Source organism: Tiliqua scincoides, chromosome 5 (genome assembly GCF_035046505.1).
Source record: "Tiliqua scincoides isolate rTilSci1 chromosome 5, rTilSci1.hap2, whole genome shotgun sequence".
Taxonomy (NCBI): Eukaryota; Metazoa; Chordata; class Lepidosauria; order Squamata; family Scincidae; genus Tiliqua; species Tiliqua scincoides.
In genome coordinates, this window is record NC_089825.1 from 47,684,716 (window position 1) to 47,704,186 (window position 19,471).

At 40.6% G+C, this 19,471-nt stretch overlaps 1 protein-coding gene across 1 annotated transcript in view; it reads right to left on the reverse strand.

The window, feature by feature from the left end:
• TOPAZ1 (testis and ovary specific TOPAZ 1) overlaps nucleotides 1-18,349 on the reverse strand; it is a 41,042-nt gene extending 22,693 nt beyond the window's left edge. Inside the window, exons 1-7 of the mRNA XM_066629157.1 lie at nucleotides 17,200-18,349; nucleotides 13,866-16,272; nucleotides 11,464-11,531; nucleotides 10,043-10,170; nucleotides 8,625-8,692; nucleotides 3,502-3,611; nucleotides 1,578-1,663 (exon numbers count right to left, since the gene is read on the reverse strand). Coding sequence (XP_066485254.1) covers nucleotides 1,578-1,663; nucleotides 3,502-3,611; nucleotides 8,625-8,692; nucleotides 10,043-10,170; nucleotides 11,464-11,531; nucleotides 13,866-16,272; nucleotides 17,200-18,349 — 4,017 coding nt within the window. The remainder of the gene's footprint in view (nucleotides 1-1,577; nucleotides 1,664-3,501; nucleotides 3,612-8,624; nucleotides 8,693-10,042; nucleotides 10,171-11,463; nucleotides 11,532-13,865; nucleotides 16,273-17,199) is intronic.
• Between the last annotated feature and the right edge of the window lie 1,122 nt (nucleotides 18,350-19,471).

Below are 19,471 nucleotides of genomic sequence, written 5' to 3' on the forward strand. Positions count from 1 at the left end.
ACGCTGTCTTACAGTGGACCACAAATCTCTCAGAAAAAAACATTTCTTCTGAGTTGCTGAAACGTTTTGAAGATGAGGGGGAAGCATTCTTGTCCAGGATTGTGACAGGTGATGAAACCTGGGTTCACCATTTTGAGCCCGAAACAAAACGACAGTCGATGGAATGGCGTCATCCTCAATCTCCACAGAAGAAAAAATTCAAAGCAACTGCTTCCGCCGGTAAGGTCATGTTCACTGTGTTTTGGGACTGTGAGGGCGTCATACTCATTGATGTGATGCCAAGAGGCAGCACCATTAATTCTGAAGCTTATGTGAAGACATTAACCAAATTCAAGAAGCGCTTCCAGCGACTTCGGCACCATAACAACCCAGGTGAATGTTTGATTCAACATGATAACGCTCTGCCTCACACAAGTTTGAGGACTTCGGAACACATCACTAAACAGGGTTGGACTGTGTTACCCCATCCACCCTACAGCCCTGACCTAGCTCCCTCAGACTTCCACTTGTTTGGGCCATTAAAGGATACCATTCGCGGAAGACATTTTGAGGATGACGAAGAGATGATTCGCACAGTGCAGAAATGGCTTCGTGACCAGAACAAGGAGTGATACCAACAGGGCATACATGCCCTTGTGTCTCGCTGGAGGAAGGCCATAGAACTGGACGGAGATTACGTGGAAAAATAGGGAGTGTAGAAGAAACATCATTCTTTCTTGTGTGTAAGTTTCATTGTGTTCAATAAATAATTGTTGAAGAAAAAAAATGTGGTGCATTACTTTCTGGGCGACCCTCGTAATTATTTAGCTATGCAAGCCACTTTGTGAACTACTTTTTGTTGAAAAGTAGTATATAATTATTCTTAATAATAAGGGCAATATCCCGATAACTCCACTTCTTTAAGTCATCATATACAATTTATTCAATTCCATTATCAATTTAGCGGCTTATATGTGGTTCCTAAGAGGTCACCCATCCAGGCACTGATGAGGCCTAGACCTGCTTAGCTTCAACAAAATGGCTATACCAGCGGTTCCCAATCTTTGCCACACCACAACCCCCCCTCATCCAAAGCGACGCTCCTGGTGGTGCTGGGGGAGGCCTCTTCCAGTTTGTGCGGGATCAGTGACCCACTCTATTTGGCCTATGTGGGCCTTAGAATGGCCCTCAGAAGGCTCTGGAAGTGACTACCGGTTTTGGGAAGCATATCAGAAATTGCCTCTCAAAGCCAGAAGTTCCTTCTGGAAGCAATTCTGATACCTGCAGAGGCCAATACAGTGAGTCTCCTGTTCAGTACAACCTGGAAGTGGCTTCCCTGAGAGGAAGAGGTGTTCCGGGGGTGGGGAGAAGAGTAGGACAGGAGGAGGGATTAGCCCGAGAGGGGTTGGGACCAGTGCAGGCTTCCTCTGCTGGATCCTGTGCCCTGTGTTGAGCTCAGAAGTCTGACAAGTCTGCGCCAGCGACCTCTAGTGGCTTCCTCAATCCCACAGGATACAGTGATGGCCATTTTGGTGCTGCTGTAGCCTGAAGCACTGGGAATTACAGGATTGGGCTGCCCATATACTCTAAAGACTTACCATTTCATTTTTGTTGAGTTTCCAAGATTCATAACTATTAGGATATGCTAAAGGCAAAGGAGGACCTTTCCTTGGGAATCTGAAATCTAAGATTGAAGAGGAAAATGTGGTTAATCTAAATACAACAGTCATGTGGCACAACTTTAAACTCAGAACATTGTTATAACATTTCACTGACTTTTCACTTGTTTTATTTCAGACAGGCTTTGAAAACTGAAATTGTCAATGTCCTCATACTGACAGTTTTAGAAACCTTTTAAAAATAAAGGTCTTAAATTCTCAGGATTCCAAAGAGTGCAACACACTATACAAGAACACAAATTCTGCTATTCTCAAAATGGCTGTACATCATAAAGGCTAATTTCTTACAGAAATATCACATTTATACATTAGTAATCTGGAATAAATTTCTTTGCTTAGAGGAAAGTTGGATGACCATATGAAAACCACATTTCACCAAACATGATGTTGAAAATGCAACAAAGTTCTTAATCACTGTCTATAAATGCAGGATAGCAATCAGGAATTTCCTTCTGTAAACCAGAACTCTTGATAAGATTTCTGAAACTTTGTCTTTAGCTCAAGGTCGTTTTGTAGCTCAATTATTTCTTCCTCCACTACCCCAGCTTCCTCAGTATCTGAAAATGGATTTATAAATCAATCTGGAATTTCCATGTTGAGAACCACAGCTATAATAAATGGAAATTGTGCCATGTATTGAAACAAGATCTTGATCAAAGTGTCACCTGATCAGGAAATAAAAACTTTCTGAAAACAAAAGAGTGACCAGGAACTAAAAACTGCTTGAGTGTGCATGCTCAGTGGGATTTTTTTTTAAATCTTCCTCTTTGAGCAGCAGACCTCTACGCTGTTGCGTAGTTTAACTTGCAACATGGCAAAGAGTACTTCAAGATATAGAACACTAAAATCCCCTTGCGTGCCTAGAACTTGCTGCAGTTATTTGTATCCTCACCAATAATGAGGTATCAAATGGGTGGCCTTAGATCACTGAACATATACATCATTCGGTATAATAAGATTTGGCAACTATATTTAACCATCTTTAACTGTCATCTAGTTTTTGTTGTATTTTGAGCAGACTGACATTTCTTCTGAATAAGGAGTTATTTATTCTAATTCCCTACTAGTTATTGAGCTGAATTCAGACTGGTTAGGGCAGATAAAGGTCCCAATCCTAACCCCTTATGTCAGTGCTTTCCAGCACTGACATAAGGTAAGTGCAGCTCTGAGGTAAGGGAACAAACATTCCCTTACTCTGAGTAGGCCTCCGTGAGTAACATCCAACTGCAGGATGCAGCACACGTCTCACTGACACCGCTAGGCCAGTGCTGGAATGCACTGACATAAGGGGTTAGGATTGTGCCCAAAGTATCATAATTAAACCCTCACATGTGGATACAAAACCAAATGCAAGCAAGTAATTGGGATTAAAAATTGAAGTTTTCATTCTGACATATTACACTGCTTTTTGTACAGGTTGCACGTATTTTGGCGAGCCTCAGATATCACCCCCAACCATGATTTCACCATCTGAGATGTGCTGTAGGTTCATATGCTTCCCTTCTTCCAAATCACACATCCTGGTCTGACATTACCATAACTTGCCACACCCAAATCAGGCAAATTATGGTTGCCACTAATCATAGTTTGTATCTAAACCAAAACCAGCTTCAAATCATGGTTTCTAATTCTGGTTTGGAGACAAGCTATGTTTGACTGATTCACATAGAAAGTGAAGGTAGAAACTGGTCCAGGCAAGCAGAGGGAGGGACTGTACAAGCTCACAGCATGCTCCTGATTACTCCCAATGACTAAACCACAGTGATGTCCCTTTACAGGGACAAAGAAAAATACTGTTAAAGCAAACAAGAAAACACTCATGCATTATGAACTAATAAAATACCGTTCATCCATGGTTTCAATACTGCGCTTTGCCATTTGAGAGCAGCTGCTTTCACAGCAGGCGGCGGCTTAGGATCATGGCTTGCAGGGTCAACATATTGAGCACTCTCACTAAATGCAAGTGAAGAAAAATACATTTGTGCAACTATTGATGCCAAGATCTCATATTCTATGTTTTACACAAACTGTATTATATTTAACCAATAATCCCTTTTTCAATGAAAAGTACAGGACAGCTTCAGCACCTAGATGGTCTTATACTACTTGCTGATTACCAAGTGATGCAAAGAAATGTTACTAGAATTCAGTGGAGATCACTCTAGTTTTATTACAATTTTACTGAAGTTAGTTGTATTTTCTAGTTTTTTTAAAGACAGAAGGGATATAAATGTTTATCAATCTCACATCTGAGTTTGCTTTAACTTGTGTGGAAAATGCAAATTGCATCCAGCTGATCAGAGGGAAAAGCGGTAATACACACAAAGATTTAAACTTGTGTTTTCTAATTCACCACTGCTGACCACCAGTTTATTGCATCAAGTCAAAAGTTGTTTTGACTTGCCCTTTGCTTCAGTGAGTAGGTCTCCTTATCTTCATGCTCACAGGCCTCTCCATTGCAAAAAAATTAAAATATCAATAACCATAAATGTGTGCTGTGGATTGTACTGAAAATACTGGCAGTGGACAGGAATTACAGTTGACAGAACATGTTATTTACAAAGATCATCTTCCAGCTTCTCACGCAATAAACCTTAGCTACTTGTTATAGAAGTTGATGATGAGGGACTCTGCTCTGTGGCACCTGTGCTGTTCAAAAGGGCTCTATTGTATCTTCTACACCTACAAGAAGCCACTGAATGATGTCATTCAGGGACTGGACCAAGGTGTTATCAGCTCTATTTTACCTTTTTACCATACCCAAGTGAGATAGTAGACAAGCTAAATGGGTATCTTGAGATCAGACATGGACAGGAGGAGAGCCAAAGCTCAAGTCTAATAAAATATTATGGGCAGTATTATGGGCAGGCACTTCCCTGGTGGTGAAGTGGTGTTCAATCTGTTCTGGTACCACAGCTACAGCTTCTTAGATGGTGATAGCCTGTCAAATACCCATGCCCTGATATATCCAGATTAGACTACTACAATGAGTTGTATGCATGGTTGCCTCTGAATACTAAGATACTTCATTTGGTTCAAAATATGCCTACTAGATTGCTGACTAGGTCTGGTCAATTAGACCTCCTTGACAATTATAATATTAGGGTTTTTAAGTAAGGGGATCATCATCAACTGTCCCTTCACAGATGACAACGGCAACAACTGCCGCCAAGGGTAGGTGAACTTCTGAGATCCTAGAGCAAGCTTTGGCAGTTTCCTATGTGTGTAACCACCACTGGTCACTGTGCAGAAAAGGGACAAAGATGAGGCACAGGCAGTTATGATACTACAGGAGATCCCCTGTGTGTTCCTCCCAATATTCAATGTCCATTTGTTTGGGACCAGAGGTTAGCCTGTTCTGCAATCACACTCAATATCCCTTTCAAAAAGGTTCATACAGCCCTATTACTACTTGTCCTCTGCCAGGTGGCCAAGACATTTCTGTTCCAGCAGGCTTTTAATTTATTGGGGATTTTGTCTGATGTTGTCACGTTCCTTTTTAACTGTTGCACTTTTATTGCTTTGGCTGATTTTTTTGTTTTATGTGTTTTTGAATTGTTGTAAGCTGCCTTATGCATTCTGCATAAATATGTAAAATATAGATCCAGAATCACAGTGCGGATTACGAGCCAACAGGTACGCCACTGATATGATATTCTCCCTTAGACAACTGCAGGAGAAATGCAGGGAACAACGACAGCCACTCTTTATAGCCTTCACAGATCTCACGAAAGCCTTCGACCTGGTCAGCAGGGATGGCCTCTTCAAGATTCTCCCCAAGACTGGATGTCCACCCAGGCTCCTCAGCATCATCAGATCCTTCCACAAGGACATGAAGGGCACTGTTGTCTTCGATGGCTCCACATCAGACCCCTTTGACATCCAAAGCGGCGTGAAGCAGAGCTGTGTTCTTGCACCAACCTTGTTTGAGATTTTCTTCACTGTCCTGCTGAAGCATGCCTTTGGAACTGCAACAGAAGGCATCTATCTCCGGACCAGATCAGATGGAAAGCGCTTCAACCTCTCCAGACTGAGAGCAAAGTCCAAAGTCCAGCTGAAATGTCTGCGTGACTTCCTCTTTGCTGACGATGCAGCTGTCACTACCCACTCTGCCAAAGATCTCCAGCAGCTCATGGATCGTTTTAGCAAGGCCTGCCAAGATTTTGGACTGACGATCAGCCTTAAGAAAACACAGGTCATGGTTCAGGATGAGGACTCACCTCCCTGCATTACAATCTCTGCACATGAACTGGAGGTTGTCCATGACTTTCTGTACCTTGGCTCAACGATCTCTGACACTCTTTCTCTCGATACTGAGCTAAACAAACACATCAGTAAAGCAGCTACCACGTTTTACAGACTCACAAAGAGAGTCTGGTCCAACAAGAAGCTGACGGAACATACCAAGATCCAGGTCCACAGAGCTTGTGTCCTGAGTACACTTCTGTACTGCAGCGAGTCATGGACTCTTTGCTCACAACAGGAGAGGAAAATGAACGCTTTCCACATGCGCTGCCTCTGACGCATTCTCAGCATCACCTGGCAGGACAAAGTTCCAAACAACACAGTCCTGGAACGTGCTGGAATCCCTAGCATGAATGCACTGCTGAAACAGAGACGCCTGCGTTGGCTCGGTCATGTCGTGAGAATGGATGATGGCCAGATCCCAAAGGATCTCCTCTATGGAGAACTCGTAAAAGGAAAGCGCCCTACAGGTAGACCACAGCTGCAATACAAGGACATCTGCAAGAGGGATCTGAAGGCCTTAGGAGTGGACCTCAACAAGTGGGAAACCCTGGCCTCTGAGCGGCCCGCTTGGAGGCAGGCTGTGCAGCATGGCCTTTCCCAGTTTGAAGAGACACTTGGCCAGCAGTCTGAGGCTAAGAGGCAAAGACGGAAGGCCCGTAGCCAGGGAGACAGACCAGGGACAGACTGCACTTGCTCCCAGTGTGGAAGGGATTGTCACTCCCTAATTGGCCTTTTCAGCCACACTAGACGCTGTTCCAGAATCACCATTCAGAGCGCAATACCATAGTCTTTCGAAACTGAAGGTTGCCAACATGCAGATGGGGTCTCGGTATATATGAGGGATCCTTTCTCAGACTCCTGCAGACACTGAATTTCGCGCCCTACATGAGGCAGGACGGCCTTTTCCGCAAAAAAATGCTACTTCCTGTTTCCCAAGAGAAACTGGAAGTGACATTTTTATGTCTTATAAGGCATTTTGAGACCTGGAGAAGCCCCTGGAGAGCTTCAGAAAGCCCCCTGGAGGCAACCAGAGCACAGCTCAGGTGGGGCCAAGTCCATTAAGGTCCGCAGGAACCCTGTGTTGAGCCAGATCTGCTGATGAATACTCTGCAGATATGGAGGCCCCACCTGTACTACATGATAATCTAGTTAGGAAATGAGTGTAGATCATCTTTCTGCTCTGAACAGGGTTGCATTCCCTTTGAAGGAACAGGTACACAGCTTGGGGGTTCTCCCGGATTCGCAGCTGCTCCTGAACCTAAGTGGAAGCTGTGGCCACAGTAAGAAATGGAGGCTTATCAACAGAGGCACCCACTTTACAGAATTTCCTCCCTTTAGGTTTACAGACTGCTCCCTCTTTAACCATTTCTGCCCAAAGTTGCATATATGCAACAGAGACCAAATGCGTAAACCTGTGGGCCAGGCAAAAATGAGTTAAAAGCCTTCCATTAGGATGTTAAAAAGGGCTTGTTTTTAGATTAGCCTTCTGATTTTATTTTGGTCATTTTAGTAGTGGATGTTCTGCACGTTTTTATGGATGTGCTTTACTGCTGTTCTGTATTTTTATGCTTTGCTCTCTAATTCTTTTATTATGGGGTGACTGCTGCTGGTTGTGTTTTGTATTAGTTCTCATTTTTTATATTTCCAAACTTATGTATTTTCAACTGTTTCATGTATCTATATATTTTAGACTATGTTTTTAATTATAATTTTTTAAAATATTTTGTAAGTCATTTTGGGTGTCCATTTGAGAGAAAAGTGGAGTATAAATCAAATCAATCAATAAAACCAATAAATCCGCATTTTCTACATACTATTATTAGGGGAGTTGTTTACAGGCAACATGATGGTTGGTGGAAAGTACTGAGCTAATGAACTGGTTGCTGTTGCAGCAACAGCACTGATTTGTCTTTCAACACTGTTAAGCTATGCTGAGCTACTCCTAAATGGGGAAAAGGTACTGTCGTGGTGGTTAAAGGATGGATATTTGTTCTACCACATCTGTTTAATAATTTGCCATTTTAGAAAGATGGACCATACCAAATTGTAAAGCCAAAAAAAATGTAATCTACCGTCAAGCAAATTAAAGAAACCTGATATTGGCTTGCCAATTCTAAACACAACAGTAGTCATTTTGTCTAAGGCTTCTGGCAGGTAAACTTTTTTTCTCTCTGTAGGTTATTCTCAACATTAAGAGTGAAAAGCCAAACTAGATGCTACTTTAAGCATATGCTATGGTTGTTTCTTCTATGTAAAAATTGCAAAGAATCTTATCTAGACTGGGGCTCTGGTAGGGGAGGTGGAAGCTTAAATCCTTTGGGCCTTTTATGTCCCATTCTAGACAAAGGCTTCTAGTGAGTGATCTGACCTAGGAAAAAAGATTGTACACAAAAGATAGAGTAGCACACTGGTGCAAATCAATAGAAGCCATTTTTCCCAGATCAAATAGCATGGAGGCAGGGGAAAATCTGGGACAGCACAGATGCAGGGGAAAAAAAAAAAAATCACACCTAACTAAGGTGTGAAAAGTCAACAGCTCATATTCCCACCAACTAGATCAGTCCTGCATATATTTTACACAGAGTAAGCAAGTGCATAACATGCTTTTTAAAAAAGCTTTGTTTGACCCTCAGAGGAATATTTTGAGAAAGCTGTCTTTCACTTCTTCACACAGTAAAACGTTACTTAAACGTTACTACTTTAAAAGTCGATACATACATTTTTGAAATCTCCTGAAAATTTGTCTTTTCTTCTTTTACAGCAACCATTTTGCCTAAAGAGTTGTACTGTAAAATTAAAGTTGTAATTCAGTGAAACTAGAACTTATTTTTACTCTATAATACAGTCTTAAGTGTACCAGTTCTGCTCACTAACTTCAGCAAATTACCTTCATTGTGAAGATGAACAATCCCAAAAATATTTTTAGCATCAAAAAGCTAATTATGTCATTTGTACTGTTTTTTGCAGCCGGTAGGTCAACTTTGTTGCAATTACAGAGTCTTGCAAATGCACCCAAAGATTCAGAGGGAAAACAAAGAAAACTTGACATATTTGTTTTTAAAAGAACATCTGCTGGTGTGCCTCAAAAGAATTATCTACTCCTAAACTCAGGACGGTACAACTTTGAGCAGCTAGGGGGCCGCATGACCCTTGACTGACTGCTGGCTATGCCGACCTGGAAGTAATTGGTGGCGACGCAACAACTTCACTGCCAATTACTTCCTTGTTCTTAGCCTGCCAGGAGGGGAGGTGGGTGCAAGCAGGGTTTTTCATGGAACAGCATGGCAGGGAGATTAAAAAAGCTACTGATGCAGGAGGAGGCAGTGGGAGACAGACTGCAGCTGGGCTTTCAGGGGCTGCCAAAAAGGGTCATGTGGGGCTGCACGCTGGACCACCATGTCCTAGCTGAACCCGCCAATGCAGGACATACTATATAACAAAAGCCTGCCAATCTCTTCTTCAAACTTAAGTTATCTACAGCTTCTTTAGTTGCTCACAGCATTACTGAACTAATGTTACAGTCGGGAATTTAGGTATGTGCTTTTATTAGTTGTAACAGTCTAAATTCTTTGCTTTATTAAATTTGATTAACACTAGCCTAGTTCAGGTGATCCAACCAAAGATTTTTGGATGTGAATGAATACACCTCCACTCTCCTCGATCCTCCTTCCAGGAAAGAAAAATATCCTGTACTAGTTTCTGAGATCAGTTTGGTGTGACTGTGGTTTATAATACACATAGATGAACTGTGCTTGAAGAAACTAGTATGTGTTTGATGCAGCCAATGCAAGGAGGAAAACGTGCAGGCTTGTTGACTCACTTGTTCGGTCTCTCAGCAGAGTGATTGGCAGCAAAGCTTTGCATGTATAAAGAAGAAATTAAGAAATAACACTACATAATCTCCCAACAAAGCTTTTCAGATGGCCATCCAATGAATCTTGTAGTGTTAAAGGCCACAATCTTATGCATAGTTATTTGTACTATTGAATTCAATGGGTATTACTTTTCAATAAATATGCAAAAGATTGGGCTGTAAAAGTAACTTACTACATAGAAAAATTAAATCTTTTCAAATACGTTACCCACTGCATACTGTAACATTACTATTTATACAAAGGGAAAAAGTATCAAAATACCTTTTCATCAGAGTCAGAATTCTTTATTAGATTATCCAATTCAATCAGCTGCCCATCCTCGAAAGAGGCCTCTGATAAATCACCTGTTGAACCAGTTCCACTTGAGGAATCTGATGTAGTTTTATTAACTGGAAAAACACAAGCACAATTGTTTTGTTTGAATTACTTTGGAATTAGGAAGAGTGCCTAACTAAGAAATTGGTTATGTTACTGGTACTGAGAGAGGGATAATTTCATACAAAGTCAATCAAATATTGAATATGAACTTTCCATGTTGGACACCTGCATGGAGAAAGACAATACTCATGATTGCTCATGTCACTGACAATTGTTTTACATGTCCCAAGTCATGAAATAATCGAAGTTAACACATGAACATGCCACTGTGGCCTTCATTTTAGGAGCCAAAAAAAAAGTATAAAGAATAAGTATTCTCTATTATATACGCCTAAAACCATTAAACATTGTGGTAATTTAAGGCTATGGCTATAGGGGACAGCAGCTATTTTCTGTTTATTCAAGGACTCAGAGTTAACAGAGTATACAACAGACGAGAGGTGACCAACCCACAGCATGCGTGGCACTAATTGCACGTGGACACTTTTTAAGTGGCACGGCCATGGCAAAGTCACCTGTCATGGCTGTAGCAGCTGACGCAGGGCTCCAGAGCTGCGAGAAGCTGGCGCTCCAGAAAGGCAGCAACAAAGCCTGCGGTAGAATGAAGATAACCGAGAGAAGGCTCGGCAGATCACATGGGCTGGCAAAACACCCAAATAGGTCTGGAGAGGGCTGAAATAAGGTGGAATGGCACATTCAAGATTCTGTAAACAAAAAGTGGCATATAGTGTGCTGCAGGTTACCCATCCCTGCAACAGACCTACAGGTTTCATTGGTTTCTAATGAATAAGCTCAGTGCTGTTAAGGGTATGGGAGGGGCGCTATATTCGCAGATTCACTTATCTACAGATCAGGTCCACGGCCCACCTGTGTGGGGCCTCCCTGCGAGTGAGGGGGGGGCTCTACTCCCTTCACCTGTGAAGGGTCCTCTCAGTCCAGCAGAGGCCACAGTTGACTGTCCATGGCCTCTGCTGAGCTCAGAAAAAGCCTGAGAAACAATGTTAATGTTAACTTGAGCCAAGGTTGCTCCTATACCTGTTTTCAGCATAGGAGGTTGCCAATTTATTTTTTATACCACCCTCCCTCCAAGGAGCTCAGGGTGGTATACATAGTTCCACCCCTCCTTTTGTCCTCACAACAACCCTGTGAGGTAGGTGAGGCCAAGTGTGACTGGCCCAAGGTCACCCAGGAAGCTTCATGGCTGAGCAGGGATTTGAACCTGGATTTTCCAGGTCTAATTCCCCAAATCATCATACCACGGCTCTAACCTCTCCAAATCTGCACTTTAAAACTCCCATTCTTACCTTCTATCACTGAAACATAGCCATCTGCAACAGACTTCAGAGTTCCATAATCCTTGATGGGATGTTCTCTGTAAACAGATTTTTACAAAAATCTAACTGAAGGAAAAAAAATGTGAGTTGCTAAACCAAAGGCATATTCATCTAGCTAAGACATGAAGAGCGGAATACAAGATTTCTCTTTGCTACAGACACCCTCAACAATTCATCTTCTCACATCTCTTTGCCTTAGTATTTCTTCTTCTGTTGCATGCTTATGCTGCAGCAGACAGGCAAGAGCTGATGGCAGTTTCTCCACCTTTAGCTGTTCATTATAGTCAAAGCTCACAAGTTGCATAGTATTAGAATTTACAAGTCCAGCCAAGGGGTGTCAGTGGTGTCAGAATCAGATGCAAATGGCTGCACTGGCAGGACAATAACTGGGCTACATTGCATTTGCCAGTTCACACAGAAAATGTTGACCAGGTGAAAAGTAGATCGTAGGTAGAAAAGGGAGCATGTAGCCAAAAATAAGTGAGGCCTGGAAACGTAAAACATTTGGGAAGGTAAGAGATTAGAGATGTGGCATCTTAGATAAATAACTGGGGGCCTACAATTCTACAGGTGTTTGGCCAATGTAATCAGGAGCTCCAAAGACTGGTCTAAAACAGAAGATGGTATAATTCCTCAAGGAAAGAGTGAACTCTTCCACACCAGTAGTCACAACCACTAAGCTTGTATCCTATCTCTTTTCTATAATTAGTGATATAGCCAACACCACTGCTGTAAGCCTCTTCCTTCTAGACAACTGGTCAATATTTACAGGACAAGACTTAGCTAACAAATTTTCTGCAGGCATATATCCTGTTTTCTCTGGCAACTTGAACATTTCAAGAGAAACATTAGATTTTCAGTGATTCATAGAAGATATTTTCATGGAAACAGTCACCTCCTGCTCATCTCCTGCATCAACAAATATTCCCTTTCCACATAAAGCTTCTTTTTTTTAACCAGACTTTCATCTATAGTCCTGTGTTTCTCAAACCATGGGTCGAGACCCACTATGTGGATCGGGAGCCAGTTTCAGGTGGATCTCCATTCATTTCAATGTGCATTTTATTTTTAATATATTAGACTTGATACTACCATGGTATGTGACTGCATTTGGGGACATGTTAGAGATCTGAACTTTTATTTATTTAAAAGATTTCTACCCCACCTTTCCTCTGCTGAAAGCAGATGCCCAAGACGACTTACAATTTATAGATTAAAAAAATACAATATACTATTTAACAGGCTATATATGCTTTTATCAATGATGGTCAGTCAATGGGGCTTATTCTTGGGTAAGTGTGGGTAGGATGTTTGGGGATTTTTTTAAAACAGATCAGCAACTGCTTGGGAGGGTTCTTTATTTTAAATAAATTGTTAAACATACGTATTGTAAACTTTTAATTTACTTGATTTTATTTTATTGAATGGGGATGCTAAAAATTTTCCTGCTTTATGATGTCACTTTCAGCCATGACATCACTTCCAGGTTAATGACATCACTTCTAGTGGGTTCCAACAGACTGTCATTCTAAAAAGTGGGTCCTGGTGCTAAAATGTTTTAAGAACCACTGATCTATACTACTTTAGTTCTAGAATTTTTTGCAAGAGACTCTGTTCCAACTCTCTAAGCTGGAAGTATGGTTGCTTACACAACATAATCTACATACTGTACCATTTTCTACATATTATCAAGTACTTTCTACTTTTTTCCTCTTTGGTTGTAGTTTACAAATGCTTGCATGAAAAACTGATAGGTTATCTGCATCCATTCATAATACAGTCTTTAACATTAGATATCAATGCCTGGTTAACCAAATATGTGACTGATGTATAAAAAACAGAATTCAGTAAAGCTTTAGAATGGAAAGGTAAGAATTTAGCACTTTACTACAGTTGCATTGAGCACCATTTCTAAATGTCACACTTTTACCAAGAACTCTTTAAAAACTATAATGGCCTATATGAACTATTACTTCCACATCCAATTTTAAGAACTTTTTCTAAATGTCCCTTTACCCTTCCAGTCTTAAGCTCACTTCACCCTGATCTGCGTTTCTATTAAAGTTCTGAATTTCTACTTATATCATTGGATTAATACTTACTTAGTGCTCAAGGGAAATAAAACTATAATAATCCATTTCCACTGATCCCCAGCTGCCACTGACTCCACCACTGTGAATAAGCTTAGTATATTTACAGTTAAGAATAAAATCTTATTGCTTAGAACTGTGCATCCTTCAAGCACTCCCCCACTATGCAAGCACACAAAGGTAAACCAACCATGCTTTCAGAATCACCAGAGCTTAAGCTTGATGACGACTCAAATATACCCATTAAACAAAATTTTATACAGAAACATGAAATATGCCTACCTAGAACTACATTCCAAATGTTTGCTCCTTGGAAGCTGAGATGATTCGAATCCTTTTAATTCCAGCTTTACTTTTGGGATATTGCTGGCATCAAAGTAGCTTTTAGTATACTCCTTTGTTTTTGTGACTTCCTGTTCATTAGTATCTCCAAACAGATCAGGGTCATCCTGAATTACATCAAGTACAAGAACATCATTTTCATAAGCCTTAAGAACGTCTGCATACAAGTTATCTTTGTGCTGTGCAAAATTATTGCAGTCATCTTTTCCTTTAATTTCTGATATAGCAGAGTCCAGCATTTGTTTCTCTATATGTCCAGTATTCAAAGAGTTGGAATCTTCTTGCCAAGTTGATGGTTCTAGCATGTTCCCATGGGAAACTGCAACACCTTCATTATAAATACATGTCTCCTTAAACTGGCTTTCAGGAAAACCACTATCGAGTTTGTCTACAGGTTCCTCCGATACAGTTGCAGAAATAGCATTAATCTGCTTTGAGAAGTGCCTGAAATTTGCCTCAGATGACATCTCTGTAGCTCTGGCTTTCTGGATAGAAGAAACAGCAGTATCTTCCAGAACATCTAAAGGATTGCAAGTTCCATTTACTAGTGTTCTAGCATATTCTATTTTTGGGGATACAATTCCTTTATTCTTAAGTAAAGGAATTTTGAAGTTTGCGAGGTTCCTTGTTTTTAAGGTTCTAAATACCTGCTCTTTGGCATGAGAAGGCTTCTGATAACATGTCTCTCTCTTACTTCTGTCTGCAAATACACCATTCGGCATATCTACAGGAATATTTTTCTTTGCTATACTTCCTTTATTTTTACTTGGTGAGATTAAAGTCTTTTTAGATTTCTTTACCTTTTTGGTACTTGTCGATGTGCATTGTTTAGGCCCTTCTGTATCTGTACAGAAAAGTCTAGTGTCATTACCGACAACTGTGATAGCCTTATATGTACCAAGCACAGATTCTGAAGCTGAGCTTTTGTCAGGAAGGTCTGTTTTACATTCCAGCACCTTATTCATAGAAGCTGTGCTAGTATCTGTCAATAGTTCATGTAGCTCTACTTGACCAGAGTTGGCAACTGAATCAGTACTTCTTAAAAATTCTCTCTCCAAGTTCCGTGCATGATTCTTATACACAAAGCCAGAGGTCCTAGCACATGATTCACGGGGCCATTCATTTTTACCAGAAATTGGTACTACTCTTTGACAGCTGAACAGCTGCAATTTCCTCCAAACTTTACTTGCTGTTTTTCCTTTTGGTATTCTTTTTTCTCTTTTCAGATGGTCACCAGCATTAGTGCTACAGTGGGTGGTTTTTTCACTAGCTAACATTTTCGCCATGGTGGGATCCTCCACCTCCACTTGATTGGTCAGGTCAATTTGTGGTTCCATGCTTTTGGACTCAAGAACATTATTGTCTTTTTTAAGAAGTTCAGATTTCTCAAGGTCACTGCCATTGCAAGGGACAAACTGTGCTTCATTCACCTTCTTATCAGATAAGCTGACTGTCTCATCTGGGCATTTTTGAGTGTCCTGGTCCAGAAGAAAACCAGATATATCAAGTGAAGATAAAGTAGCTCCATTAGACTTCAGTTTTTCTGAAGCCACTGAAAAATCAGCTATAGATGTTCTGTCCGCCATTTGCTGTGAGCACACCTTGTAGATAGTCATGTTTGTGAGAACTTTCTCTTCTGCTTTTTCCAAGTTCTCAGACATTTTTATCATTTTGCTTGGCTTTTCAAAATCTATGCACCACTTACTTTCCCCAAATTGTTTCTTTCCATTTCGACATCTTGAGAAGTTCTTCTTACTTTGGCACATACCTTTTTCAACCAATATGTTTTTGTGTGTGAATGATCTTCCAGCTTGCACTATGATAGGGCTACTATTCAAATCATTCTGTCCCATAACATTGCTAGAAGACAGAACCTTTGTCTGACCAGATGCAACATGCAGGAATCCACAATGAACTTTATCAACAGGGATGCTCTCATTAGCTATTGGTTTTAACAGTGCCTTAATGTAATGGCAGTCCAGCAGACTTACTACTGGATTCTGTTCTACTTTACATGGCAAGCGACTGTTAACAAGACATCTGGATTTGTCATCCTGGTCCACTGTCAGTGAGTTCTTCTCAGCTCTCTTTTCAGTTTCCTTTATATCTAAAACCTGCAGTTCTTTGGAGCTTATAACAGAAAAAGAGGTTTCACCACAATAAACCAGAGCCTCCCTTCCAAAACAAGAGCTAGGAGATTCTTTGTTTTCAGTCTCATCTGGTTCAGATATTGGAAGATTTGTAGACTGCTCTACCAGATTCTGTAGACTGCAATCCTGAGAGGTACTCACATCAATCTCTGCTAATTTTCCTTGCTGTATTCTTGAAACTCCTGGGTTTTGCTCTCCTGATTAAAAAAAAATCATTTAAATATGTAAGGTAGCATTTAGAAAATGATTACATTCATTTTCTAAAAATGTCATAAACTGCTTTATAAACTAATAGAACCTAGCAAATCAAACAGTTTTATATATCAAAAATGCTAATTCTATTTCACCATGGTTGGTGTATAAATAAGTTTTAAAGAAATGCTTTTAAGATCAAAGCAATTTGATATTCTAATAGTTTTTCTAGTATATCAGAATAACCCAGCTACAGCATCTTAAATGAAAACCCGTACAAAACAGTAAATTTAGTTACAAGCAGAATGACTTAATGAGCTTTCATGAGAATTCATGAAGATAGTCAACAGTACCCAACAAGGAGAGAAAAATCTTGGAAGTTTTTGTTCAAACTATTTCTAGTTTCAAACATGTATGGCTCTCTTAACAGAAAATACTTACACTGCACTTTGCTGAACATTCCCTTGTAAAAATAACAATGTGAAATTGAAACATATTAAACAGTTTCAATTGTTTGCTTTTCAAAATTAAAAATGGCGGTATTCAATATTTTTCGTAGTCAAAACAAATGCAAAGATGAACAAAACTACAGTTTAATGGATTCAAGCAAAATCTTCAACAAGCAGCACTCTTTAGTAGTGACTCATGATGTTTTCATTCAGTATCATGAGTACTTTTATGCATTAAGTTTTAGTTTTGACTCCCTGCCCCAATTGCTTTATAGAATGTTTCCACAAAAATTAGTGACTACTTTTAAAACTCTAGTTATAGTCTGAAATTTTAAACTACAGACATTGTTTCATTTTTATATTAATTTTACTACCTTTACCAATTTGACTAACATGCACACACAATCAGAAAATGGAAGAACACAGAAGCCCAAGTACAAGACCTACAAATATACAGAGAAAATAGGAAATAAGTGTTCTTACTATATGTTTTGATCTTTATTTTTAGTTCAGCTGAAGGCACAACTTCATCATTTCCATCTGTGTGTTTCTTGCTACTACCCCCCACTCTAGTAATTACTGGAGCCACTGTGGTTACACTGTCCACTGTTTGCCCTATACCAATTTGCTTTGCCAGGGTCCCATGCCTGCACCCTGGAGGGTCTGTAGCAACACATTTCCCTGGCTTCCAGTTCAGTTTCCCACCATCATGTTCACATATCTTTGTTTTCAAAAAAGCTCGGGTAATGATCCTTTGCTTCCCCTCTTCTGCAGTACTTCTACACTCCTTATTCTTTTCTAGATTTGCTACACATTCCAATAATTGTCTGCTATTTAGTTTTTTAGTCCCTAAATCCACATAACAATTTTTCAAAGACTGTGCTGTGAAAATGTTCCTATTCATTTTTCCAGAGGCTTCTTCTGTCTCCTGAGGCTCTACCATCTTCAACGTGGGGTATTTCACTAGATTTTCTGTTCCTTCTATAAGGTTACCACTTGACAGGTGCGATACAGAAAATGACTTCACCTTCGCTGAACACTTTTCAGGGGCCAAGCTCTCTGGCTGTGATATACAGTAACCAATGCCCCTTTTCGTTTGCCCCTCTTTGCATTTCTGAAGACTTAAACTCTGCTCTAACTCAAAGAATAAGTTTGTCTCTGGTTTTTCATATTGGTTCCCAGAAGCCTTCTGCCATGGCTGCAATGATTTAGTCTTCTCTCTTAAGCACCACGTTTTCTGTAGGGGTGCTAAGGTAGAGCATTTCTTATGTTTTTGTAGGCCCCCTCCAACTTTTTGAGATTCTAGTTCAACCACTGATTTCCCTCTCTTTTCTGTTTCATTTTGCACTCCCTTGCAAAGTCTAGATTTTACCAAGGAACAGCTGTACTTTTCTTTTAAGCTCCTTATTTTCTCCATGTAGCTCTGGACTTTTGGCTCAGGTTCTACCAAGAGATGAACACATCTTCTCTTTGGAGCTGTGTCTTTTCCATGGAATTCCACTTCTAGCGAGGAGCTACCTTTCTTCTTTCTGACTCGTGATATTAATTTATTTTGCAAATATCCACTAGAAGTAGCATCACACTGCTTCCCCCCCACAGGCCGGATAGACCTCTTTGAATTATTTCCTTCCATCAATTCTTTTTTCTACAATTTTAAATCTGAAGCACTATCTACCTTTGTTTTACAGCTCTCTGACGCCAAACTGCCTTTTTTTAACAACTTCCCCACCTTCCACCTTTCAGATACAAGTTCCTTGTTCTGTTACTGCTTCTCTTTTTCACTATCAAGGACTTTCTTCCTTAAGTTACGAGTTTGCACCAAAACTGACAAAGAAAACAAGGATGGTTCTGTGTGTGTGTGTTATTTTAAGAAACTTCTACGGCAGGAGATGGCTGTCCAATTTAGGTTTCCATCCCTATTTTTGGAAGCTCACAGTTTAGGCCTGCTTATTCTTCAGACAATTTTGCACCATGGTGCAGAACACTTATGAGTAAAAGCCCAAACAAAACTATTCACTTATAAAAACCAATTATAAGCTTCCCTAGAAGCTTGCCCCTCATCTACAATTTGCAAAATAATGCAGGTACACAAGTGACCCTTCCTAATTTGTTTAAAAAAAAAGAAAAAAAGAGGAATAGCAATCCAAAAATAACCTTAGCCTTCCTAGTCTAATACTCCAAAGAGGTTCAAACTGGGCAAGCTTTTAAAACTTGTATTAGGTAACACTTCTTAAGCTCCCCAAGTCATTTTCAGGGAGAAGTGGGAGGCTATCACACCCCTGAAACTATTGCAACCCCACAACATTAATCTTCACCCTTCAATGTACTATAACAGAGACACAAAACCAAGCTGCTGCCCCCCAACTTGAGAATTTGGAGCACCTTAAAGAGACTTGGACAACCTGCAAAGTGACTTAAGTGACCACTTTGAGTGACTTTAAAGTGACTTAAGCAACTGCTTTAAGTGACTTTAAAGTGACTTGGGCCACCCTGCAAAGCAAGGAGCAAACCCACCAGCCGCCTATTTGAGCTCCCTCTTTAGCACGCTGACTAGACCACAACCCACACACCACTGAACCCCCCCCCCAAAGCCCCCCAGTCACTGCCCCCCCAGTCGACTGCAGGCAAACACAACCACCCCTTCCCCCCAGCACAGCGCCCCTTCCCAGCCCTGCTCAGGCTTCCCCAACGGCCCCCAGCCCTGGTCGCAACCCTCCCTGCTAAACCGTCCGCCGCCGCCTCTCCTCCCCTCGCA